The sequence below is a fragment of the Hemiscyllium ocellatum genome, chromosome 16 (genome assembly GCF_020745735.1).
Source record: "Hemiscyllium ocellatum isolate sHemOce1 chromosome 16, sHemOce1.pat.X.cur, whole genome shotgun sequence".
NCBI classification, from domain to species: domain Eukaryota; kingdom Metazoa; phylum Chordata; class Chondrichthyes; order Orectolobiformes; family Hemiscylliidae; genus Hemiscyllium; species Hemiscyllium ocellatum.
In genome coordinates, this window is record NC_083416.1 from 67,226,210 (window position 1) to 67,253,168 (window position 26,959).

The window sequence follows — 26,959 nt, forward strand, 5'->3', positions numbered from 1 at the left end:
TGCATAACGTTCAACACAATTCGGAACTCCTCAGATACTGAAGCAGTCCATGGCCAAATGCAACAAGATCTGGACAATATCCAGGCTTAGGTTGACAAGTGGCAAGTAACATACTTGCAACACAAATGTCAGGCAATGACCATCCCAATAAGAGCCAATCTAACCATCGCCCCTTGACATTCAATGGTGTTACCATCACTGACTTCCCCACTATCAACATCATGGGGGTTACCATTGACCAGAAACTCAACAAGACTGCCACACAAACACTGTGGCTACAAGGAAAGTCAGTGGCTAGAAATATAGCAGCAAGTAACTCACCTCCTGATTCACTAAAGCCTGTCCATCATGTACAAGGCACAAGTCAGGAGTGTGATGATATATTCTCCACTTGCCTAGATGGGTGCACTCCATCATTCACAAGAAGCTTGACACCATCCAATACAAAGCAGCTCATTTGATTGACACCACATTCACAAGCATTCACTCCCTGCATCACTATCACTCAGTGGTGGTAGTGTGTACTATCTACAAGATGCATTGGAGAAATTCACTGAAGATCCTCAGATAACACCTTCCAAACCCACAACACTTCCATCTAGAAGAACAAGGGCAGCATCAAGGGTGGAAACACTATCTATGAGTTCCCCACTGAACCATTCACCATCCTGACTTGGAAATATAGCGCTGTTCTTTCACTGTTGCTGGCTCAAAAACCTGGAATTACCTCCCTAACGACCTTTAGTGGGTCAACCTACAGAATGTAGACAATTCAAGAAGGCAGCTCACCACCATCTACTCATGGACAACTAGAGTGGGACAATAAATGCTGGCCAGCCAGCGATGCTCTCATTCCACAACTGAATTAAAAAATTAGGATTTCATGACAGTTGCTAAATTAAGTATGTTTGCTAGTTGTGTTTCTGGTATTGAACCTACATTCAAAGTATTTAATTAGTTGGAAGATGTTTTTGGATAGTCTGAGATTGTGAAATGTACTATAAATTTTCATGTCCTGCTTTCCGCTTTCACGTAGATATTGTGCAATTTAATCAAATGCACTGCAGCAGCATTGGGATTAAATGAGTCAGGAGAGAGTTTTTGGTGTTCATTTCATTTCCACTTCAGTACTGAATATCTTTTTCTGTGTTTAAAGGCAAACTGATTGATACCTCGCTGCTGGGAGAAAGTGAGAACTGCAGATGTTGGAGATCAAGAGTTGAAAAGCACAGCAAATCAGGCAGCATCCGAGGAACAGGAGAGACAGTGTTTCGGGCATAAGCTGAAGGACGTATACCCGAAACACTGTCTCGTCTGCTCCTTGGATGCTGTCTGACCTGTTGTGCTTTTCCGGCACCACACTTTTCAATACTGATACCTCGCTGCTGCCTTTGCTGTTCATGTTCTTGGTCACCTTATTGATTTAGTTTGAGTTATTGTAGTCAAATGTACCTAAGTGTAGTGACAAGCGTTGTTTTGTGAGCAGCACAGCAGATCATAGCAACAAGGACACACAGATCATAGAATGCTTCGCATGAGGCATACAGGTTACCCTGCACAGGAGGTGCACAAGGCAAAGTCAACATTATTTGAATTTAGAGAGTGCATTCATCAATCGAATAACGGCAGGGAGAAAGCTGTTCTTCAGCCTGTTGGTGCATGTGTTCAAATGTCTGTATCTGCTGCCTGACAGAATAGGTCTCTCTGTTTATGTTTAGCCAATAAAAAAGGAGAGACGTCACATCACCACCATGCACACAAAATAACATTTTAAAGTCATAGAGTCACCCACATGTACAGCACGGAAACAGACTCTTCGGTCCAACTCATCCATGCCGACTCCACCCCAATCTAGTCCCACCTGCCAGCACCCGGCCCATATTCCCTCCAAACCCTTCCTATTCATATAGCCATCCAGATGCCTTTTAAATGTTACAATTGTACGAGCCTCCACCACTTCCTCTGGCAGCTCATTCCATACACACACCACCCTCTGCATGGAAACGTTGCCCATAAACTCTCTTTTATACCTCCCTTCTCACCCTAAACCTATGCTCTTTTATTCTGGACTCCCCCACCCCAGGGAAAAGACTTTGTCTATTTATCCTATCCATGCCCTTCATGATTTTGTAAACCTCTGTAAGGTCACCCCTCAGCCTCCAACGCTCCAGGGAAAACAGCCCCAGCCTATTCAACCTCTCCATACAGCTCAAATCCTCCAACTCTGGCAATATCCTTGTAAATATTTTCTGAACCCTTTCAAGTTCCACATCGTCCTTCGGATAGGAAGGAGACCAGAATTGCATGCAATATTCCAACAGTGGCTAACTAATGTCCTATACAGCCGCAACATGACTACCCAACTCCTGTACTCAGTACTCTGATCAGTAAGGGACAGCATACCAAATGCCCTCTTCACTATCCTATCTATCTGCGACTCCACTTTCAAAGAGCTATGAACTTGCACTCCAAGGTCTCTTTGCTCAGCAGCACTCCTTAGGATCTTACCATTAAGTGTATATGTCCTGCTAAGATTTGCTTTCCCAAAATGCTGCACCTCACATTTATCTAAATTAAACTCCATCTGCCACTCCTCAGTTCATTGGCCCTTCTGACCAAGATCCCATTGTAATCTGAGGTACCATTCTTCACTGTTCACTAATTTTGGTGTCATCTGCAAACTTACTATCTATGCTTTTTATGTTCACACCCAAATCATTTATATAAATGATGAAAAGTAGTGGACCCAGCACTGATCCTTGTAGCACTCCACTAGTCATAAGCCTCCAATCTAAAAAACATCCCTCCACCACCACACTCTGTCTTCTATCTTTGAGCCAGTTCTGTATCCAAATGTTCTGCCTGTATTCCATTAGATCTAACGTTGCTAACCAATTTCCCAATGGAAACCTTGTCAAACACCTTACTGAAATCCATGTAGATCATGATCAATCCTCTTTGTTACTTCTTCAAAAAACTCAATCAAGTTTGTAAGACATGGTTTCCCATCACAAAGTCATGTTGACTATCCCTAATGAGTTCTTGCCTTTCCAAATACATGTATATTCTGTCCCTCAGGATTCCCTCCAACAACTTGCCCACCACCGATGTGAGCCTCACTGGTCTATAGTTCCCAGGCGTCTCCTTACTACCTTTCTTAAACAGTGGCACCACGTTAGCCAACCTCCAGTCTTCTGGCACCTCACCTGTGACTATCAATGATGCAAATATCTCAGCAAGAGGCCCAGTAATCAAGAAATTAGGTTTAATGATTATGTTGACAGGACTTTCAGCATTTCATCTGCACCCAACTAAACTTACTAGTTGAAGCTACAATTGCCTTGACTGCACTTTTCACACCTTGACAACTTATTATTGACTTAACCAAAAGATTTGAGCTTGAAAGAGAAAGAATAATCTTACATTGGTCTTGTGCTTTTCTCAGTGTGTCTCAAAATGCTTTACATTCCAGTGAAGTACATTTATAAAATCATTCAGTTATACAGGACAGAAACAGATTCTTTTGTCCGACTTGTCCATGCCAACCAGATATCCAAAATGATCTAATCCCCTTTGCCAGCACTTGGCCAGTATGCATTTAACCCATTCCTATTCATAAACCCATCCAGATGCCTTTTAAATGTTGATATTGTACCAGCCTCCTCCACTTGCTCTGGCAGTCCATTCCATTCACGCATCACTCTCTTCCTGACCCTTCAGGTCCCTTTTTAACTCTTTGCCCTCTCACCTTTAATCTATACCCTCTAGTTTTGGCATTCACAACACTGGGGTAAAAAGACCTTGACTTTTCACGTTATCCATACCCCTCACGATTCTATAAACCTCTATAAGGTCACGCCTCAGCCTCCAAAGCCACAGAGAAAATAACCCCAGCTTATTCAACCTTTCCTGATAGCAACCTTGGCATCATCCTTGTAAATCTTTTATGAAACCTTTCAAATTTAACAACAATCTTCCTATAGCAGTGAAACCATAATTAAACAGTGTATTCTAAAAGTGACCACCAATGTCATGTACAGCCACAACATGACTTACTACCTCCTATATTCAATCCACTGATCAATGAAGGCAAGCCTGTCAAATGCCTTCTTCACCACCCTATCTGCCTGCAACTGTATTTTAAAAGAATAGTGTACCTGCGCCCTTAGGTCTCTTTGTTCAGCAGTACTCCCCGGGGCCCTGCCATTAAGTGTATAAATCCTGCCCTGGTTTGCCATACCAAAATGCAGCACTTCACATTTACCTAAACTAAACACCAACTGCCACTCCTCGGCCCATCGGCCCATCTGATCAAGGTCCCATTGTACTCTGAGATAACCTACTTCATTGTCCACTATATCAATTTTGGTGTCATCTGTAAACTTACTAACCACACCTGTTATATTCACATCCAAGTGATTTGTATAACTAAAAAGTGACCCAGCACCAATCCTTGTGGCACACTGCTAGTCACAAGCCTTCAGTCTGAAACACAACGCACTACCACCACCCTCAGCTCCTACCTTCAAGCCATTTTGTGTTTGCTTCGCTAGCTTTCTCTGGATTCCATGTGATCTAAACTTGGCAACCAGTCTCGCTTGTTGAACACCTTGCTGAAGTCTAGATAGACTCCGTCCACTGCCCTGCCTTCATGAATTTTCTTTGTCACTTCAAAAAACTCAGTCAAGTTTGTGAGACACAATGTCCCAAGCGCAAAGCCATATGGACTATTTATAACCAGTCCTTGCCTTTCCAAATGTGTCTAAATCCTGTCCCTCAAAATCTCCAACAACTTATCCACCACTGACACCAGACTCACCAGTCTATAATTCCCTGGCTTCTCCTTAGCACCTGTCCTGAATAAGGGCAGCACATTAGCCACCTTCCAGCTTTCTGGCATCTTCTGACACTGTGGCTGTCAATGATTTAAAAAAAAATCCCAGCAAGGGACCCAGCAGTCTCTTCCCTAGCTTCCCACAAAGTTCTGGGGTACACCTCATCAGGGCGTGGGGATTTATCTGCCTTTATGCATTTTCAGATCTCCAGCACCACCTTTACTGTAATATGGACACTTTTCAAGACATCATTATTTATTTCCCCAGGTTCCCTAGCTTCCATGCCCTTCTTCACAGTAAATACTGACACGAAACATCCATTTAGCATCTCACCCAAATCTGCATTTTCACCCATAGATGGCCTTGTTGATATTTAAGGGACACTGTTTTCTCCCTGGTTACTCTTTTGTCCTTAATGAATCTGTAGAATCTCTTTGAATTCTCCTTAGCCTTAATTGCCAAAGCTATCTCATGTCCCCTTTTTGCCCTCCTGGTTTCCCTGCTCTATATACTCCTATTGCCCTATACTTGTAGTGAGTAGAAGTGCATTTACTGTTGCTGTACAGGATACATAACAAACAATTTGTACATAAGTAAGCTTCAGTTAAAAACAATGGAATAAATGTGTGTGATCATTAATTGGCGCTTGGCACTTGAGGTTGGTTTATCCGTGAGACAGCAGGTCAGATAACACAGCACTCCTGTGCCACTTAGGTTTTCTCTTCAGAGGTGATAAATAACTGAATCAAACTGATTGATGATAGTGGGATCATTTCATAAATAGTTACAAAATGTGGTTAAATAAAGCAGTACCACTTTTTTCTATCAATTACAATTTCCAAAAGCATCTGGTCAAAAAAACAAACTGTTATGGTGTCAGTTAGTCAAACAATGATAGGGCTGGAAACAAGAGATTGGAGTTTACATTTTGTTGGCACCTTAAGAGAGGTGGAATGGAAAGAGAGTGGCCCACTTGCGATCAGATCATCAAAGTGAGCATTGGGAGTGCAGGCTGGGAATCCGTCTGGCACTGGGATTATGCTGTTGAACATGAGCTCCATCACAGCTACAAAATGAATGACCACTGCCCCCTGTATTTCTTATTGGTAATGCCAAATGGTTCCCAAACCATCTTCTATCCAATATCCAAATAATGTGGAGGGCAACAAATACTGCAATTCCATTTCTTTTTAAACAAACTCAATTGCTTCTTCATAGGAGATTCTAAAATGGGGGGAGAGATTCTGATTTAAGCACCCACACACATTACATAATAGCTAATTCTGACAATGATGCCCATTCATGAGAATTGCACTTTCGTTAACATCCACCATAGGGAAGTGACTTACCCGATATATGACCCTAAAATCCAATGCTGCTGCAATCTCATACAGTTAGCTCAATAGGAGTAGGACTGCAATGTTAGCCAGTCACTCAGTAATATAAGTACCCATTCTACTATTAGTCAGCCACAACTTAAAGGATAACACCATCATATCTGTCAATTAGCTACATTGGCTGTAATAGTGTAAAAGGATTAAGACAGAAACTAGAGGGTGCATCAAAATAGGACAATCGACTATATAGTCACAGGGCACAATCAAGGAACAATCAATCAAATGAATAGAGATGCATCATCATATAGCAGTCGTTCATACACAAATAGAGATGCCCAACTGTGATGTCAGTCACACAGCCTTAGAGACATATAATTATGTGCATAATTAGTCACAAATTAACAGAATTGTGTCACCATGGGAACCGTATATTAGGGCTATCCTTCCATGGAGACTAGAAAACCATCAAATGAAATTTTGTTCCCTGATCAGCATTAAAAATATTTCTGCAGGTCAGCCATCGAAAAATCATAGTGTCTTACAGCATGGAAGGAGGCCATCTGGCCCATTCTGCCTGGGCCAGCTCTTCAGAAGGCCTGTCCAGTTGTCCCCAATCCACTGTTCTTCCTCTTATATCTGCCACTTATGTTACATCATTGAAAAACTCTTTGAGACAGAATAGCAAAAACGCTGTGAGGTTAACGTTATTTTTTTGATAAGTTCCCTGTGTTAGTTATTCTCCCTACCCTTAAGGTGGCACGATGGTTCAGTGGTTGGCACTGCTGCCTCATAGCACCAGGGATCTGGGTTTAATTCCACTTGTCTGTGTGGAGTTTGCACATTCTCCCCGTGTCTGCATGGATTTCCTCTGGGTGCTCCAGTTTCCTCCCACAGTCCAAAGGTTTGCAGGTAAATTGCCCAGAGTGTCCAGGGATGTGCAGGCTAGGTGAATTTGCCCTGGGTTACAGGTGTGGGGTAGGGTGATTGGGTCTGGGTGGGATGCTTTTTGGAGGATAAGGATGGACCAAATGGCCCATTTCCACACTGTATGATTCTATATCCTGTTCATTACAGGTAAGACCATAAGAGATAGGAGCAGAATTAGGCTATTCGGCCCATCGTGTTTGGTCTGCCTTTTTATCATGGCCGATATGTTTCTCAGCTGCATTCTCCTGTCTTTTCCCTGTGATCCTTGATGCCCTGATAGCTATTCATTCACCCTTTTTGACTAATACTTAAATATTCATCTTACCCTGACTCTTTCATTCTAAAATGCCAGTGCCATTTAATCGTCACTTAACCGTCTAATGTTTCATTTCACATGTTTCCGTTTCAGCTTTGCCTGAGCTCTGTCCCCTAATAATATCTTCTGGGCTGATGGTGTTTTTGGTTTATTTGTTGGAAGTGAAATGCTTCTTGTGAACTTGTTTGACGTCTAGGAGATTGAAAGGCTTCAGTGGGGCAGGAAGGGTTGTTTTGACAGCAACAGTTTTATCCCAAGGTTGATCAGTTGGTTCCCAACTGAGCAGGCTGCTGACTCTGTGCTTCCTGTTTGCTGCGGTAGATTCATTGAATTCTTCTCATTCCAGGGCCAGGCTAGCAGCGAATTGGAGGACCAACTGAGGTCCGCCTCAAGCGTCACGGAGCTTATGGACATTTTCTATCCAGAATACAGGAAGATTCATGAATGTCTGCAAAGGAGAGTTCACGTAGTCCAGCGGGCAATGTCAGAGGCTGAGGAAAAGGAATGGAAGGAGGCAGCAGCGTTTACACTGTCATGGCAAGATGAGGACATAAAAAGTGAGCCACATTAATGCTTCATTTGTTGTTGGGTGGTGAACAAAAAACAAAACCTGAGCAAATTTGTTGCATGTTTTGCACTTTTATGTAGCCTTTATCAAACTCAGGATCTCCCAGAGGCAATCATTAAAATACTTTTGCAGCACCGACACTGTTGCAATATAGAGAAGGGCCCAGATGTTCCGAAGGCCAGGGCAGTCACTATTTCAAGATAAATTGGAGTTGCACACAGGGACCCTGCGGAATCCCCATTGTAGCGCAGCCAAAGGCATTACCAAAGCTGTGACTTCTGGGTCATTGCTCTGTGCCTGGCATCCTCCAAAGGCCTCATTTAAATTGAAGACTTTGGATAGTTTTGATGAACTTAAGTAAAATAGTTACTTTGGAAAAATTAGACGATTACGTATAGAGTCTAACCTCTGAATTTTTAAAATTCATTCATGGGATGAGGGTGTCACTGGCAAGGCCATCATTTATTGCCCATCCCTAAATTCCCAGAGGGCAGTTAAGAGCCAATCAACTGTATTGTTGTGGGTCTGGAATCATATGTAGGCCAGAACAGGTAATGATGGCATTTTCCTTCCCTAAAAGACCTTAGTGAGCCAGATGAGATTTTCTGACATTGGATTCATCGTCATAACTGGACTCTTAACTGCAGATTTTTATTGAATTCAAATTCCACCATCTGCCACAGCAGGATTCAAACACAGTTCCCAGAACATTGGTTTAACAATCCAATTCCAGCTACATCTCCATCCAACCACATGTAACACACGGTCCATGACTCACGTTTTTTCCCACCCCAGCCCTTTCACCTCCCCCAAGCGTTGGACCTGACCTGACGACCTCTGGACCCAAACTCTCCAGGTCCAACACCCAGTATTTAACCCGCACGCCACTGGACCCAATTTCTGCCATCTTCCCTGACTCGTCTTAAACAATGCACTGCTTATCTTACACCCTGGCACCTCACCTATCTGCACAGTTACCCACTTACTGCTTGTCATCCTACGCACGTGGCCCCCTACTCATCTGGCATCCTACTTTAAGTGTCCCAATCCATGTAGCAAAGGTTTTGGAATCTGTCTGCAAATCAGTTATGATCTTAATGAATGCTGAAACAAGCTTAAGGTGGGGGGAAATGGCCAACTCCTATTCCTATATGTACAGTGTCAATATTCACCTTCACATAGTGTGATTCATGTCCTTTCCACTGCTGTCAGTTCCTCAGACAGCAGCTTATGTGCAAGTCATGCTGGCAGGAGCTGTATAAATGCAAGTTGCTTTCTCTGAAACCATCAGCAGAGACACACTAATTATCTAGAGCATTTCTAATGGAAAGATGATGATGAGAATAGCTACTTCCAAATCATCTCTCTATCCTTTTCGAAGGAAATGGTGTCTGGTGTCAGAATTTACATATAAATTGAAATAATTTGCAATAGTAGGAAGGGATTACTTTAAAATCACTTCTTTTAGAGATGAGACCTAAAGACTTGACTCATAGCCTTTGCCTTTCCCTGTGAAAAATCCTGCAAACTGTTCTAAGTAGTTTATTTAAATACATGTTTCATAATAAGCTACTAATAACTAAACCAAATCATTTGACAGATGTTGAACTTGAATGGGAAAAGACTCAGTGTAAGCCTAGAGAAGTGTGCTTGGATGTGGGGAAAGAGCTTGGGACTGCCACAAACAAGTTCTACAAACCTCCCTGTGTGTCTATCCACAGATGTGGAGGCTGCTGCAATAGGGAGGGACTACAGTGTGTTAACATCAGCACTTCGTACGTGAGTAAGACAGTAAGTAATTTTTCCTATCAATTCATTTTGAAATCTCGTCTAGCTCGACTTGCTTGTCTGAAATTTTTATTCTCCATTGACATGTGAGAGACGCAGTAATCAAACCAATGATGTTGGCAACCTCCAGTCACACACATGTTTAAACAATTTCTTCTTCGAAGGTGACTGTCGAGGTCAAGGCCAATAGTTATTGACCAATCCTCATTGCTCTCGAGAATGAGGTGCTGATCCACCTTCTTCAATATTGCACCCCATATAGGTAGGTGCACCACACTGCTGTTCAGAAGAGAGTTTAGAGACTTTAATCCAGTGACTGTGAAGAAATTATATTTTTTCAACTCAGGATGGTGTGTAGCATGGAGGAGAACTTGCACGTGATGGTACTTCCATGTGTCTTACATCTTTTCCTTCCAGATGACAGAAACCCTTGGTTTGGATGGTGCTGTTGAAGGAAACTTGGCAAGTTGCTATGGTGCTACTTGTATACGGTAAACACTGCTGCTAATGTGCAACTGCAGCGGAACAAGTGAATATTTAAGGTTGCGGATGGCGTGTCAATCAAAAGAGTTCTTTTACCTTAAATGGGGCCAGGCTTCTTCAGTGTTGTTGAACTTGCATCCATCCAGCCAAATGTGGAAAGAACTCCACCACAGTCCAGATTTTTGCCTTACGGGTATTCAACAGACTCTGGGGAATCAAGAGGTAAATTACCTGAAGTAGAATTCCCAGCCTGCTTCTATCGCCATTTTGTTTATATGGCGGGTCCTGTTCAATTTCTGCTCAGTTATAACCCTAAGAGGTTGATGGTAATGGTTCACTGATGTTCATGTCATCCAATGTCAATGGGAGATAATTAAATTCGCTGCTGTTAGAGATGGTCAATACCTGTACCTTTTGTACTTGCCACTTAACAACCTAAGTTGAATATTATCTCAGACATGGGCTGCTTCAACATCCAACAAATTGCAAATGATACTGAACATGGTGCGATCATCAGTGCACATCGCAGAACCTAATCTTATGTTGGAGAGAAGTTAATTGATGATTGTATCTAGGGCACTACCCCAAGGAACCCCTCCTGCAATGTCTCACAACTTAAAACCTATGGTCTCAGACAATGACAACCAACTTCCATTGTTTTAGACATGACTCCAACCAGTAGAGAGTTTTCACTTTGATTCCCATCGACATCATTTTTGTTCGGGCTCCTTTATGTCACACTTGGACAAATGCTGTCTTGATGTCAAAGGTAATGACTTGCACTTCACCTCTGGAATTCAGCCCTTTTGTCTTTGTGTGGACCAAAGCTGTAATGATGAATGGCCTTGCTGAATCCAAACAGAGTATCAGGGAGTAGGTTATTGCTGAATTCATGCCACTTAAGAGCAGAGTTGATGATAGCTTGAAAATAGATTGATGGGGCAATAGATGGCCAGATTGTATTTGTTTTGCTGGATAATTTTCCATATTGCCAGGTAGATGCCAGTGTTGTAACAGCTTGGCTGTTTCGGAAGCATGAATCTTCAGTATTATTATTGTTAGGCCCATCGCATTCGTTGTTAACAGTGAGTTGAATTATATATCACATGGAGTGAATCAAATTGATTGAAGACTTGTATCTGTGATGCCTCTTGGGAAGCAATGAAGGTGGATCAGTAATCCTTTCAATTACACCTCTCCCTGTTCTGTATCAACCACCATGGCTCCTGTAACACCTTCCAAACCACAACCTAGACCATCGAAAAGGACAAGGGCAATAAATACATGGGAACAACTGCAAGCACACCCCCACCCCAGGCAACACAACCTTTTAATTGGAGCAATATTCCATTCCTTCACTGTTGCTGGCTCAAAATCCTAGAGCTCCCTGCCTAACAGCATTGTAGTGTTCCTGCGCTTCACCATTTGTGAATAAGTTTGAGTAAGTCAGCTCACCATCACCTTTTCCAAGTGAATTAGGGATGACAATAAATGCTGGCCTGGCCACCGACATACACATTCCTTGAATGAGTTGAAAAATATCCTTCTCACTCAACAAATCCTGAATGTACCATTTTGTTTTCAGCCTTTCCCAATGTGCTCAACCTGCATTTACAGAAGTATTGCACTTGATAGGAAAGAGATGGAGATATTGGAAGGCAGATGAGGGAAGAGAGAAATCGGCCTATGGGGGAGAAGTACCATGTTTCGCTGGGTAAAGCATTCAAAAATGTGAACATTGCAATGGAGCTGAAACAATAGCTATGGCTTAAGTACATGTATCAAATGACAAATGCACAGAAATATAGGAATGAAAGAGATATGGGACAGACAATACATAGACTTATTGTTAAATAGTAATGCAAGTGTCACAGTATGGTAAGGATCAATATTAGAGATACAGAACTGTGAGCAAATTGAAAGAAAGCTAGACAGAAGGTAAACAAATCAAAGTAATCAAGGAAGCACAGGATATGGAGATTGAAGCAAACAAAGAGGGAGATATTTTTTTCCCACACTACAACAATGACTACACTTCAAAAAATTGCTAATTGTCCGATCATGAAAAGTGTTATGCAAATGTTCAGTTGATTTCTTTAAAAATGAGAATTCACCCATGCAAATTGTGAATTAGAAAGAAAACTTCTGGGCAATGAAAGGCATGGCAGGAGCATGAGAAAGGACAAGGGACAAACAGAAAATTGCAAATCTGCACAAAGATCTCAGCTGTATGGAACTCATCCAGAAAAATTTACAGCATTACCCTCCTTTCATCAGTACAAATGCAGTTGTTTTACCAAATTCTTTGTACTACTTAGTCAGCTGTTTTCTGTATTAAAATTGATTTCATCATATAGAAGCAGTTTGTGTTTTATTTTTCCAGTTATTCGAGATCACACTACCACGAGTTGGATTCTCCAAACTAGTCATGATCAGCTTCATCAATCATACTGCATGTACGTGTCAGCCCAAGCGAGATACCTTTGGACAGTCCCACTCGATTATCAGACGTTCTTTTCACATTTCACAAACCGGGTAAGAATCAAGTTGCAGAATTTCACATTCAAGGGATAATAACTCATGGACTGGAATTCAGTTCGAGCAGTAACCACTCAGGGAGTTACACTAGTGGTGGGAGTAAAATCCAAACTAAGCTATTCCTTTTTTGGGAATCAACTTCTATATGTGACGGAGGTTAATGGGATATGAGGGTTGGGGAGTGAAGTTAGGAGGAGGAAAATAATGTGAAATCTCATCCTTAGGAATTTTTACTTTTTGGTGCCAAGTGACACTAGACAGAGTAACAAAACAGTAGATTCATTACTGGCAGCTCTGTTGCAAAATACGAGGAGGGGGAGCAGTTAAGAAGTGAGTGGAAGAGTTACCCAGCAGCCTTCCTGCTCCTTTCAAAGGTGCCACACCCTCCCAACTACAGCCAGTGGAATTCTCCTTTAAATATGTCCATCATGACCAACTGGGTAACTATTTGTCATTTTAACCCAGGTTTACTGGAGTGGGGATGGAGATGTAGTTTTCATAGCAGGCTGGAGAAGCAAGAGGGGTCCTCCAGGTCCCACATGGATCACACTGCTTTCTAACAGCTGTCTTTATTGCCTGCTCAAAAGACAATGTCCAAACCAAAACCTTCAAAAAAGATAGCAGTGATATCAGTGACTAAGCCCTGCATGTTAAACCAGTGGAGTTGATTTTAAATGTGTTTGTTCAGTCCAAATTCTCTATTCTGATTCTAACCTTGTGTGAATCTTAATTGTCATGGAATTCTGTGCTTACTTCTAATTATACTATTTATTAGTACAATTGTTTCCTTGATGGAAAAAGCTTACTTCCCTTTTGGAGTTATAAATACGTTAGAATGTTTAGAGACCAGGAACTGATATGGCTCTGAGCCAAGTTGTTGCAAATAGGTCCTGCCAAAATGCTGTTTACTTGTTATACACATTCTCAGAGTTATTTTGAAGTAAAACAATGGAAAAATATAACATTACATAGATCCAATAATCTGAAAAAACTTGGAAAATTGCATCCAGGTAATGGAGCGTGCCCAAGTCTCTCAGCCATAAGCTTTTGCGATAGTTGCTTGGAATATGTGACTCAGCCTGCCTCTGGGTAGAACTATTAATTTAAGTATCTCCCTTATTTTCATCCACCTGTTTCTCCAAAAATTTGTTGACTTTCATTTTAAACATGGTTTTGAATTCAGTTATTCTCAGAGACTGGAATTATTTTTCTAAAACTCCATTTCTCTCTTTTGATCATGATTTTAATGGTTACTTAATGATTGATGCATAAGTAGTTGAAATTAGTTTTACCCAATTTAGTTCATCAAAATTTTTGAATTGCCACAAAGCAATGAGCTCACCTCCAAAACATTTTTACTTCACTGGAAAAAAAGCCTAGTTTCTGTACTGGAACTGTGTATCGTTAAATTATGAGAATAGGTTGCAAAGATTAGGCTAATGTTTGCATATGAAAGATTAAGTGGGTTATTTAACTGAACAATTTGTTAAGGTAAATAGTGAGAAACTATCTCCTCTGATGGGAGTGTATAACTTAAATTTAAAGACAGGGCCTTTAAGGCTGATGTCAGATAGTACGTCTTGTTTTGTTAATCAAGGATCAAGGAATTGAACTGTCTATTGATGTTCGTGTTTCTAATCCCCTTTCATAACAAAGCTTCTCATCTTTGATATGATCTCAATGAATGTATTCCATAACAGCATTAACGTGCTCCCTCAAGTTGTCTGATTATCAATACAAACTTTCCTCTAACTGAACATTGAGAAGATTTAAGTTACTCTGTACTCTGCACTTGGCAAGAACTCTGGCACAGGTTTTCAACTGAATCCATCTTAATGTTCACTTACATCGGAGAGACTCCCATCTTTTCTGCTAATCTTTTATCAGTTCCATTCTCTAACTGAACATTGAGAAGATTAAAATTATTGCACTCTGCACTTGCCAAAAACTTTGACACAGCTTTTCAATTGAATCCATCTTAATGTTCACTTGCATCGAAGAGACTCCCATCTTTTCTGCTAATCTGTTTATCAGTTCCATCTTCACTGACCCACATTGGGTCTTTATGTTCCAATGTTTGGAATGATCGTGGTTTACAAATTGCTGTACAGTCTCATTATCTGCAGCTTTCTCCAGTCTTGCAGTTTTAATTTACCTTCCAGTTTGAAAAAAAAAGCCACCTGCACATTTATCTACTTTAACTTAGTACCTGAACTTTTAGCAACCTCAACCTTATTCAATAGGAAGTCGCTACCACACAAACTCTTCCATATCTTTTGGCTTTTACGATGTTTAAATGTAAAGTGCATGACTTAAGACTAAGATTTTAGTTAAATCTACAAGCTCTTCAGCAAAGATTTGCTACTTGCCCTTTTATGCTGCTGCAATTCCCTTCATGTTTTTGAAATAAGAACATGTGAAATATGAGCAGAAGTAGACCCATTGGCCTTTTAAGCTTATTTTACGACTCAGTACAATCAATACTGATCTGTTTTTGCTTCAGATTCCACATTCCCATCTACACCAATGACCCTTGAATCCATGCCAAACAGGAATCTCTCCATCTCAATCTTAAGAAAACTTAATGACCCTGCCTCCACCACCTTCTGAGTTAGGGAGTTCCAAAGTTGTATAATTTTGAGATCGAGAATTCCTCCATATCCCTGCCCTGGAAGGGCAACCCCTAATTGTAAAACAGTGTCACCTAGCTCTGGATTTGTACACAAGGGGAATCTTCCTTTCCATGTCACCTTGTCAAGACTATTCAAAATCTCATACACTTTGGCATGGTGGCACAGTGGTTAGCACTGTTGCCTCACAGCGCCAGAGACCTGGGTTCAATTCCCGCCTCAGGCAACTGACTGTGTGGAGTTTGCACATTCTTCCTGTGTATGTGTGGGTTTCCTCCGGGTGCTCCAGTTTCCTCCCACAGTCCAAAAATGTGCAGGTTAGGTGAATTGGCTATGCTAAATTGCCCGTAGTGTTAGGTGAAGGGGTAAATGTAGGGAAATGGGTCTGGGGGGGTTTGCTCTTCGGGGGGTCAGTGTGGACTTGTTGGGCTGAAGGGCCTGTTTCCACAATGTAAATAATCTAAATCTAAATCTTCAATCATGTCACCCCAACTCTTCTAATCATCAATGAAATCAAGCTCAGGCTGTCTAAACTGTCATCATAAGACCAATCACTCATTCCAAGTATCAATCCAGTGAATCTTCCTTCAATAAGGCAGCCAAAGCTCCACACAGTCTCTGGTTTCACCAATACACTGTATAAGTGAAGTGTAGCATCTTTCTTTTCATGTTCAATTCCTCTCAAAATAAAGAAGAGCATCCTATTGGCCTTCTTGATTACGTATTACACCTGCATACTAGATTTTTGTTCAAAGTCCAACCAAATTGTAAATTGTCACAAAAGTATATTAGAGTACTTTGACTTGTTGCTCCCTGTCTGCCAAGTATACCATGATAAATCTGATGGCTCATGATAACCTGCTTTCCAGGTGAAGTTCCATGATGCTGTGCAGGCTTTAAGTATTACAGACAGAAGCTGAAAAATATAGATGTTGGAAGCATTTGGTTATTCCTAACTGATAAATGTACTCCTAACCTAACAGATTTAATAGCAACGTTTCCAGAATGACAGCACTGGCCTTTATTGATTTTCATTATTTAAAGGCATGAATAGCAATGTCTGGTGGTGCAGTTCAAATGTCTGATTTCGTACATTATTCATATGTTTTAAAAAAGTTATTTTCTGAAATACTGAACTTACTTTTTTTATTGAGATAAATAGTGGTATCAATATTATGTTCTGAACCACACCACCAGTTATGTCTATAACAGGTCGGGTAAACAGATAAGGCCATCAGCTTTGATCTAGTTTGAATTAAGCTTTTCAACAAAACAAATCAATATAGAAAACACCACTGATAAGTTTCTCTCCAAGAAACAGCTTTTCAAAGAATCATACCTGGCATAAGCAAAAAACAAAGAACTCCAGATGCTGGAAATCTTAAACAAAACACAATCTCCTGCAGAAACTCAGTAGATCTGACAGCCTATGTGGAGAGAGAAACAGAGTTGATGTTTCAGGTCTAGTGATACATTTTCAGCCCCTAGTTCTGAAGAAATGTCACTGGATCAGAAACATAAGCTCTGCTTCTCTCTATACAGATGAACCAGACCTCTAAGTTTCTCCAGCAAATTATGTTTTTGTTACCTTAGCATAAGCATTTAGTTTGTAAAACTTCTAAAGCAGGATATTTTTGTTAGAAATGTGCAGATTATTAGAATTGAGAAAGCTTAGGTGCTCAGAATTGTGGAAAAGGTCACGTTGGCAGATTTGGAAAGGACTCATTGAATTGTCTCCACAGTCCAAGACCAATAAATGGTCAAGACTCAGTTAAGTAGAACCTCAAAGAGTTCATACAGAGGTATAATTTCTCTGGAGCTCAGTCACTGTAATAGAGTTGGGAATCATGTTGAAACTTTGTTTTGCTGTGTGTTTTAGAAGTTGCTAGCTGTCTTCAATTGTTTTTTTGTGCAATGAATCGCTGTTTCATCATTAAAGAATATCTGTAGCCTTGTACAAATATGTTTTGGTGAATAACCACCACGTTAACTTACTAAACAAAAATAAAACTCAACATAGAGTCACAGAGTCATAGAGATGTACAGCACTGAAAGAGATCCTTCGGTCCAACTCATCCATGCCGACTAGATATCCCAACACAACCTAGTCCCACCTACCAGCACCCGGCCCATATCTCACCAAACCCACCCAAATGCCTCTTAAATGTTGCAATTGTACCAGCCTCTACCACATCCTCTGGCAGCTCATTCCACACACGTACCCACCCTCTGAGTGAAAAGGTTGCCTCTTAGGTCTCTTTAATATCTTCCCCCTCTCACCCTAAACCTATGCCCTCTAGTTCTGGACTCCCCCACCCCAGGGAAAAGACTTTGACCATTTATCCTATCCATACCCCTCATGATTTTGTAAACCTCTATAAGGTAACCCCTAAGCCTCCGACGCTCCAGGGAAAACAGCTCGAGTCTATTCAACCTCTCCCTATAGCTCAAATCCTCCAACACTGGCAACATCCTTGTAAATCGTTTCTGAACCCTTTCAAGTTTCACTACTTCTCAGCCCATTGGCCCATCTGGTCCAGATCCTGTTGTAATCTGAGGTAACCTTCTTTGTTGTCCACTACACCTTCACCAGAGATAAACTTCAGCAAAGAAAGAAGGAAATGTCATAGTTTGGAGGATGATTCTGATTTTAATGAGGATTTTGATGTAACTAAAAATGTAAACTTCACGCCTAACTTACTGAGACTGGAGCTATAGCTTACTTGAAAATGTAGATGGGCAAATGATACAGTCAGACGATGCTTGGACCATAATGAGTAAGTTAATGTGCCTGTGCCTGGGAATCCATGCTGCTGCAGAGGGACAAAACGTAAGCTCCCACAGTTGGCAAAACTAACAGAGATCAGTAAATGGACCTGACAGCTAGTTTTGAAACATTCCTCTCTGTAGGTGCATTATGGAGAACAAAACATGTCCACATGGCCTCAGCTGGAATCCCCAGTCCTGCAGATGTGTCACCGAGCTGGAAGACTTCAGCTTCGAAGCCAGCAATTCAGAACCAGGTTATCAATTTGCTTTTCACCTCTTCTAATTTTTGGTAAATCTTTACTTGGAAAACATTTGTAAGGACACTTCTGATTGTTAGAGTGTCGCTAAGAGAGAAGTTCTGAGCTCACGCTGTTGGTCGTGTTCCAGTTATGTTACTGACTTATTAAAATAGGAGATGAAAATGTTCTTCAGAGAAGAAAGTGTTAGTTATGTTAACATAATGATGGGGATGCTAGCTGATCAGCCACCTATACTTTAAGGAAAGGAAAACTGGGTAACATGTTAATTTGCAATTGCTTATTTTGCAGACCATTCAGATAACTGTACCCATCGAGTCAGTTTTGTCTGTTTGTTGTTTTATAGCTGTTGTATATCCATTTGCAGATTACATAGGTTTTGTCAAAATAGGAGAGCAACACATTGATATTACTGACTCAAAATTGAATGAAGATAAGCATCAATAAAAGAAATGGATTAGTGCAGTGTTACCTAGTGAGCATTGTAGCAAACTTCACAAAAACACACCGTTAATCAAAACTTCATATCAGCAGAATAAGGTTTATGGCAGTCATTACAATTATTATTCTTAATCAGAATATTGAAAAGCTTCAAGTATCTTTGTAATTTATTGTCTTGAAATAGCTGCAGTCATAAGATTAAAGTTAAATTAAAATTAAACAATGAGTGAGAAAATCCATTGTAGTATCGACACGGTTTTCCTCACACTTCTACAATCCATATGATTAAGTGAAAGAGGAATCATATAGGCATGGTGCAAAAAGAGCAGAGGAAAGTAACTAACAGAATGTTTTCCTCTTGAATCCTGTTAATGAGGCTTAATAGGCAAAACTGTGTGTCAGGTGCTATCTAATAGAGTAAATGATAAGTGAGTGTGACAGCGTTGCTCTGAGTTGCCAAACTTGTACATTCGAGAGTGCAGTGCTGGAAAAACACAGCAGGTCAGATCCAACAGGCAGAATTACTGAACAGAAGTTAGAGGAGTACATGGACTTAGCTGAAGAAGGATTTTTGTAGAAATCTGGGGGTAGCCTATTGTCAGCTCTCTGGATTGTTCAGAAATTGACAGAATAAAAATAAAATTGAATTGGAGGAAAAAGGAAATAAAGCTGTTTACACCATGATATTGGATGTTGTTGACATTTCTTCTCCATACTCAGCAGATGATGGTGGAAGTGAGATGGATGATTTTTGTGGGCCCAACATGGTATTCGATGAAGACACATGTAGCTGTGTGTGCACAAACAGACTTTCCGTATCGAGTTGTGGTCCCAACAAAGAATTTGACGAGAGCACTTGCAAATGTGTTTGCAGTAACATAGAACATCATGGTGTCTGCGAGCCTCCGAAGGAATGGGATGAAGAAGCCTGTGAGTGTGCGTGCAACAAGAACTGCCCAAAGAATCAACCGTTGAACAGCAGCAAATGCACCTGTGAGTGCACAGAGTCAGTGCATTCGTGCTTTCGCAAAGGGAAGAAGTTTGATCCACAGACGTGCAGGTAATCAGATTTTAACAAACCATTTCTTCATTATCACATTGGTTCTAATCTGTATTATCTGTTTTCAATGTAACATTTATGTAACAAGAAACACAGTGGATTTTCGCTCAACTGACATCTTTATGCAGCCTCTGACTGGATTTGCCTTACAAAGGAACATCAGTGGGGGGTGATGATAAATCTTTTAGCGTAGCACTGGGTCAGAGAATCTCAGCCTAATCGATATGAATATGTTAGCTCATATAATGCTTAATATAGTGAGGGAGAAAGCAACAGTGCATGAGAAGGTCTGAATAAAGCAAACCTAAATGGGCAGAATGTTAATTTTTCATTCCAAACTTAATTACTGAAATAATCATCATTGTTTAAAAATGTATTTTGCTTCTGCACTACAGACAGAACTTACAATTCTCTGACTAAATGAATATATTCTGGGTGTCACTGCTTTATAAATTTCATGATTTGGAGATGCTGGTGTTGGACTGGGGTGGACAAAGTTAAAAATCACACAACACCGGGTTATAGTCCAACAGATTTAATTGGAAGCACTAACTTTCAGAGCGCTGCTCCTTCATCAGGTGGTTGTGACAACCATTTGATGAAGGAGTGCCGCTCGGAAAGTTAGTGCTTCCAATTAAACCTGTTGGACTATAACCTGGTGTTGTGTGATTTTTAACTTTATCAATTTAAAATCTGGTCCAGATACCTACATGGATTCAGAAGCACCAGTCACCACTATTATTGAAGCCCACGTCTCTTACATTGTAGAATTGTTGAGTACTGCTCAAAGTCTAGCTATACATAGCCTAAACGGGTAGTTTTAAACAATATGTGCCTGTCACCTTACAAACTGAATACATCTGAAACTGGCTGTGCAGAACATGGCTGCTGTATTTTGCCTGCACAGCTGTTCATTGGCTGAGAAATGCATTGGGACAATTTGAGACTGGGTAAATCACTCTTTCATTGCACCATTGATTATATTTTAAACTTGTTATAATTAGCCAGAATGAATGAACATTCTGATAGTGCAAAGTGGATAATAAATAAACAAAAAAATTGTATCCTGTAGAATCCATATTTCAGAATGACTTTAAACAATCTTGAATTATTACAAAGCTTCTCCTACAACCTTGTCCAAAATACGAAATATGTTAAATAGCAGCAGGAAAACATATTTTTTATTTTATTTTCCTTTTCCTTTTGCATCAGCTGTAATTTGGAAAATTAACTTGATATATCTTAATTCATAGGAGAAAGTGAGGATTGCAGATGCTGGAGGTCAGAGCTGAAAATGTGTTGCTGGAAATGCGCAGCAGGTCAGGCAGCATCCAAGGAGCAGGAGAATTGATGTTTCGGGCATGAGCCCTTCTTCAGGAAGCCCTTCCTTCCTGAAGAAAGGCTCATACCCGAAACGTCGATTCTCCTGCTCCTTGGATGCTGCCTGACCTGCTGCGCTTTTCCGGCAACACATTTTCATATCTTAATTCATAATAAACTAGTCCTCATTTTCACAAAATGGTGAGACGTAACTGGTACTAAGCACTGGTTTTCCCCTACTTTTTGTTAGTCCTGACCTTGTGATGGAATTTTACAAACGAATCATGTCAACTTGACCAGAATGAAAACCTTGTTTTTATATAATGTATTTCACAATCACTAGACATCTCAAAGCATATTGCAGCCAGGAAGAATAAAATAAACATTAAAATATAGAAAATAGGAGCAGGAATAGGTCATCTGGCCTATTGAACCTTCTCTGCCAATCTGCACAATCATACCTGATCTTCTATCTCAATGCCACATTTCCATTCCCACCTCACACTACATGACACCCTTAGCTTTGAAAAAGCTGTCTATTTCTTAAATATATTCACTAACTTGGCCTCCACAGCTGTCAATGGTACAGAATTCCCCAGGTTCACCACCTTATTTGCAAAAACATCTTTCCTCCTCTCAGTGTGAAATGGCCTACCTTATATTCTGAGACTGTGAACCCTTAGTCTGATCCCCAACCCAGTCAGGGGAAATATCACCTCTACATTTAGTCTGTCCAGACCTCTGAGAATTTTATATAATTCAAAACATCCCCTCTTGTTCTTCAAAATGCAGTCAATACAAGCCTGATTTGTCCAATTTCTTCACTGACAACAAACCTGCCATCACTGGAATCAGTCTTGTGAACCTTCACTGCACTTTATCTATAGCAAGAATATAATTTCCTTGGTAACCAGACCAAAACTGCACATAATACTCAAAGCGTGGGCTTACCAAGACCCTATATGATCACATTGGACTTCCTTGATCCTGTACTGAAACCTTTTTATAATGAAAGCCAACATATCATTTGCCTTCCCAACTGCCTGCTGCACTTGTGTATAAAACAATAAACTGCAGATGCTGGAGATCTGAAACCAAAAAACGGAAATTGCAGATCTGGCAGTGTCTGTGGGAACAGAGTAGAGTTCACTGCTCGAGTCCAGTGATCCACATTATACTGCATTTACCATATATTTGCTCACTTTCTCCACTAATCTAAATTGACCTGAAGCTTCTGTATGTCCTCCTCACAAATCACATTCACACTATTTCTGTGTCATCAGCACACTTGGAAATATCATGCTTGGTTTCCTTGTCCAAATCATGGATATATATTGTGGACTGCTGGACCCAAGCACTCACCCATGCAGTACCCAACTTGTCACCATCTTCCACTCCAAAAGCAACCCATTTATTCTTACTCTGTCTTTCCTATTTGTTAACCAATTCTGAATACATGTCACTATAACACCATCAAAATCTCATGTGTACTTTTCACACTAATCTCTTATATGGGACTTCAAGAGGGCACTCTCTGGCACAGTTGTAGAGTCCCTAACCCTTGATCAAGAAGCCAAGGTTTAAGTTCCACTTGCTCCACAGGTGTATAATGACATCTCTGAACAGGTTGATTAGAAAAATAGACATATGTGGGACTTCATCAAAAGCTTCCTGAAAATCCAAATATATCACATCCACTGATTTCTCTTCATCTATTCTACTAAATACTACTACAAAACATCCAGCAGGTTTGTCAAACATGATTTCCCTTTCATAAACCCATGTTGATTTTCTGTACTACCGTTGATATTTTAAGTCTACCATTGCCGCATTCTTTATAACAAATCTCAACATTTTCTGTACTACTGAAGTCAGGCTAACTGGTCTCATTTTCCCCTTCCCTTCCTCCTTTTTTAAGCAGTGGGGTGACATTTGGGTTTTCTTGGCATTTTCCAGAATTTACCAAATTCTGGAAGATGACAACCAATGTCGCCACTGTTTCCTTGGTGACTCCTTTAGTTTCCTGGCATGTAGGATACCTCGGAAGATATAACTGCTGTGATACATGCATTTGTTCCTTAAATATTAACCATTGCTTATCCACTGTCATGTTTTTAATGAAATTACTCAGTATATTTGCAGCTAACCTACTCCTCATACCTTTGTAGATTCCGCTATTGAGATTTAGGACACTAGTTTTAGATTGGACTATTTCACATTCTATCCAATAAGGAACTCTTATCATGTGAGTGTCACCTTTTCCGAAAGAATCTCCCACAAGACTATTAATTAACTCCATCTCATTTCACGTAACCAAATCTAGGATAGCCTAACCCTGGGGTTGGTCCCTCAATGTACCGATTTTAAAAAAGACTTTTTTCCCTATGCAGGGGTTCATGTGCCACAGTGTTATCACTAACGTGATTTACCCTGTCTATAAGATATTTAAAATCATCATGTTGACGTAGCACTTGTTGCTACGTCTCTGATTTCCGGCTCAATGCCACCCCTACTTCATCACTACAGTTTGGAGGCCTATGGTGAACTCATTTACAACAATTTATGATGTTAATTTATCTACCTTTATTGTGAATGTGAACAGGATGTCAGTAATGCAGCAGCTAATTTGAACACAACAAGCTTTCACAAACAACAGTGCAATGAAGACTAGGTCATCTGATTTTCTGATGTTGATTCCAGGAGAAATATTAGCCAGGATAACATGAGGAGCTTTTCTACACTTGTTTGAAATAATGCCATTGGATTTTTGATAGGGCAAATGGAGTCTCAGTTTTATGTCTCCTTTGAAAGTTGGCATTTCAACAGTGCAACACTCACTCAGTATTCCACTGGAGTGTTGACCTTAATTTGTGCTCAAGTCCTGCTCTGGAACTTGAATTCACCTTTTTTTGACTTACACACACCAGTATTAGGAACAGAACCATTTGTTGTAAGTGTGAACATTCACTGAAATGATCAAACTAATTTCAGTAGTTTAGTTCAGTCATCTCACCCAAAATTCATCTCTCATCACCCAATATCCTGTGAAATTAGCTCTCAAGGACAAGCTTCAAATCAAAAGCATTTTTAAGATGCATTAATTACACTAAATCAACCTCCCTCCCCTATGGCCACCATTGCAGTCATATTTTAAGATTTTTGATGATCACTCATGAAAGGAGATAATTTTGGTGTAATGTATTTAATTACGTTGTAAACATTGAGGAAAGTTAGGGAGACAATGTGCAAAAGACAGATGTGTTACCCATTATATCAATTCCAAGTTTCTCCAGAGTAGACCTGGGTTAATTGTCATTTTGTCTACTTGATGCTCTGTCCTGGAGCAGCCACCATCTTGAGGGTGCCCTAACAGAAGTTCTAGGCAGTTGTAATCCTTCCACATGATGCATTTAAGCATCTAATTTCCAAAGTTGATTAAAAATGTGGCACTAGAACAGCTGATTTGCACAGATGTATTTACAGTGTTTTCCATTAATACATCCACCCAGATCTGCATACTCCTGATCATTTAGCTGTAAAGATACAAGGCTACTGTATCATCGAATCTGATCAGTCTGCTGTATTCTTATAAAGTGAGTTATTCTAAACTGATAGAGCTGCACAACTATGGGTTCAGTCAGACAGACAATAAATACTGGTGATGACAAGTTCACAAGTTATACCAAAGTAGAGGTGCACTTTTGCTATCTGTGAAGAATTTTACACAAAAGAAAATTATAGACAATAATTTTCATGAAAGCTTAGTTTTAAAACATGAGGGGTAGGTGATATAGCCTGCACGTAATAATAGACACAGCGAAAGGGAATAATTGAGATAAAAATCAGGTCAAGTAGATAAAATTATATTTTAAACAAATCAAATGAACAGATTTAAAATTATTGGGATCAAATATTTTAGTCTCAAGTTAATTCCAGGGATTGGCTTGAAGAATGAGGCAGCATGTTGGCTCAGTAGTTAGTGCTGCTGCCTCACAACGCCTGGGACCCAGGTTCGATTCCAGCCTCAGATGACTGAGTGTGTGGCATTTGCACATTCTCCTGATATCTGCGTGTGTTTCTTCCAGGTGCTCCAGTTTCCTTCCACAGTCTAAGGATGTGGCGGCTAGGTGAATTGGCCATGCTAAATTGCCCATAGTGTTCAGGGACATTTAGGTTAGGTGTATTGGTCATGGGTGAATGTAGAGTATTAAGATAGGGACGTTACTCTTCAGTGGGTCAGTGTGGACCTGTTGGGCCAAATGGCCTGCTTCCACACTAGGGATTCTATGAACATGTTTGCCTCCTGTGCAAAATGTATAATTTTGTTTTCTCTTTTTCTTTCCCTCTACAAAATAAAAGGTGCTACAGATTGCCTTGCAGAACTCAAGTGAAGCACTGCCAGTCAGGCTTTTACTTCAGTTATTATGTCTGCAGCTGTCTTCCGTTATACATGAAGGAATACCAAATTGACGAGTGATGAACAGACTGCTTTCTACTTGCCTTGCTTCATTAATGAAGAATTTAAAATTTCAGCCTGCAGCACTTACGAAAGTACCATTTTTATTGGGATTCTATACAATCTACAGGTACACTGTCTCAAATCCGACATCACTCAGCATTGATACTGTGCCAGATTTCGGAATTTCCTAGATTTTGGATTACCCAATTTGTGTAAATGCCCAATAGATTCTAAGTCTGTATACAATCATGCGTTTTCAGTGAAAGGTGCAATCTGCCACTCCATGACTGCATCGGATAATGAAAAGTGCTAAATGCAAATGATGAACACGTTTGGACTGGGCAAATCATAAATGCTGTAAATATTGAGCAATACACAAAGGGAAAGTCTTAGAATAGATCTACCAGTGTGGAAACAGGCCATTCAGCCCATGCAGTCCACTCTGAACGTCCAAAGAGCATCCCACCCAGACTCACCCCCACTACCCTATCCCTGTAACTCCACATTTTCCATGGCTAATCCAACCAGTCTGCACATCTTTTGATTGTGGGAGGAAATCCATGCAGATACAGGGAGGACTTGCAAACTCCACACAGCCAGTTGCCTGAAGGTGGAAATGAACCAAGGTCACTGGTGCTGTGAGGCAGCAGTGTCAGCCATTGAGTCACTGTGCAGTCCAGTTATTGGACAATTTTGGTTCATGGACAGTTGGATTTGGGGTGGTGTACCTGTACTAGGTAAGCTTGACACTGAAAACATACAGAAATACTAAGGAGACATCCCAGAGAAAGTGGGTTCTGGTTGGTTTACTACATGTTTCATTCCTCTTATAGGACACAAGGACTGAAGGCATTGGTGTGGTTGCTAATAACATGACAACAGCAAAATATTGTACACTCTATATTTAGATATTTTGTGTGCATTTCTATTAAGTTAATATCACTTCATATTACAAAGACTGACTCAATTTTAGAGGTGAGGGAATAGAATAAGTATTGACCAGATATTGTGCAATCTGCATTATTTCATTGTTTTTATTGACAGGAAGAATTTGCATTTGGAAATGAACTTTGATGCTTCAGAATGAATATGGTTGTTTTGTAGACCTTATACTGATTTTCTGCTGCTAATGTAGCAGTCAAGTTATGCAAAATTAGTAAGCAATGAGATTTTACCAGTTCAAAGTCAAAACATTATAGCATTTTTTTTTGAGTCATGGAAAATGAAACCA

At 40.3% G+C, this 26,959-nt stretch overlaps 1 protein-coding gene across 3 annotated transcripts in view; it reads left to right on the forward strand.

Annotated features, from left to right (window-relative positions):
• Positions 1 to 26,959, forward strand: part of LOC132823457 (vascular endothelial growth factor C-like) — an 84,669-nt gene that overhangs the window by 47,200 nt on the left and 10,510 nt on the right. The window contains exons 2-7 of one of the 3 annotated variants that reach the window (XM_060837341.1): positions 7,762 to 7,972; positions 9,584 to 9,774; positions 12,638 to 12,789; positions 18,333 to 18,445; positions 19,610 to 19,949; positions 25,629 to 26,722. In XM_060837341.1, the coding sequence (XP_060693324.1) occupies positions 7,762 to 7,972; positions 9,584 to 9,774; positions 12,638 to 12,789; positions 18,333 to 18,445; positions 19,610 to 19,949; positions 25,629 to 25,746 (1,125 nt within the window). In that variant the 3' untranslated portion in view covers positions 25,747 to 26,722. Of the gene's footprint in view, positions 1 to 7,761; positions 7,973 to 9,583; positions 9,775 to 12,637; positions 12,790 to 18,332; positions 18,446 to 19,609; positions 19,950 to 25,628; positions 26,723 to 26,959 lie in introns of those variants that run through there. The other 2 variants (XM_060837342.1, XM_060837343.1) reach the window with 2 other exon arrangements.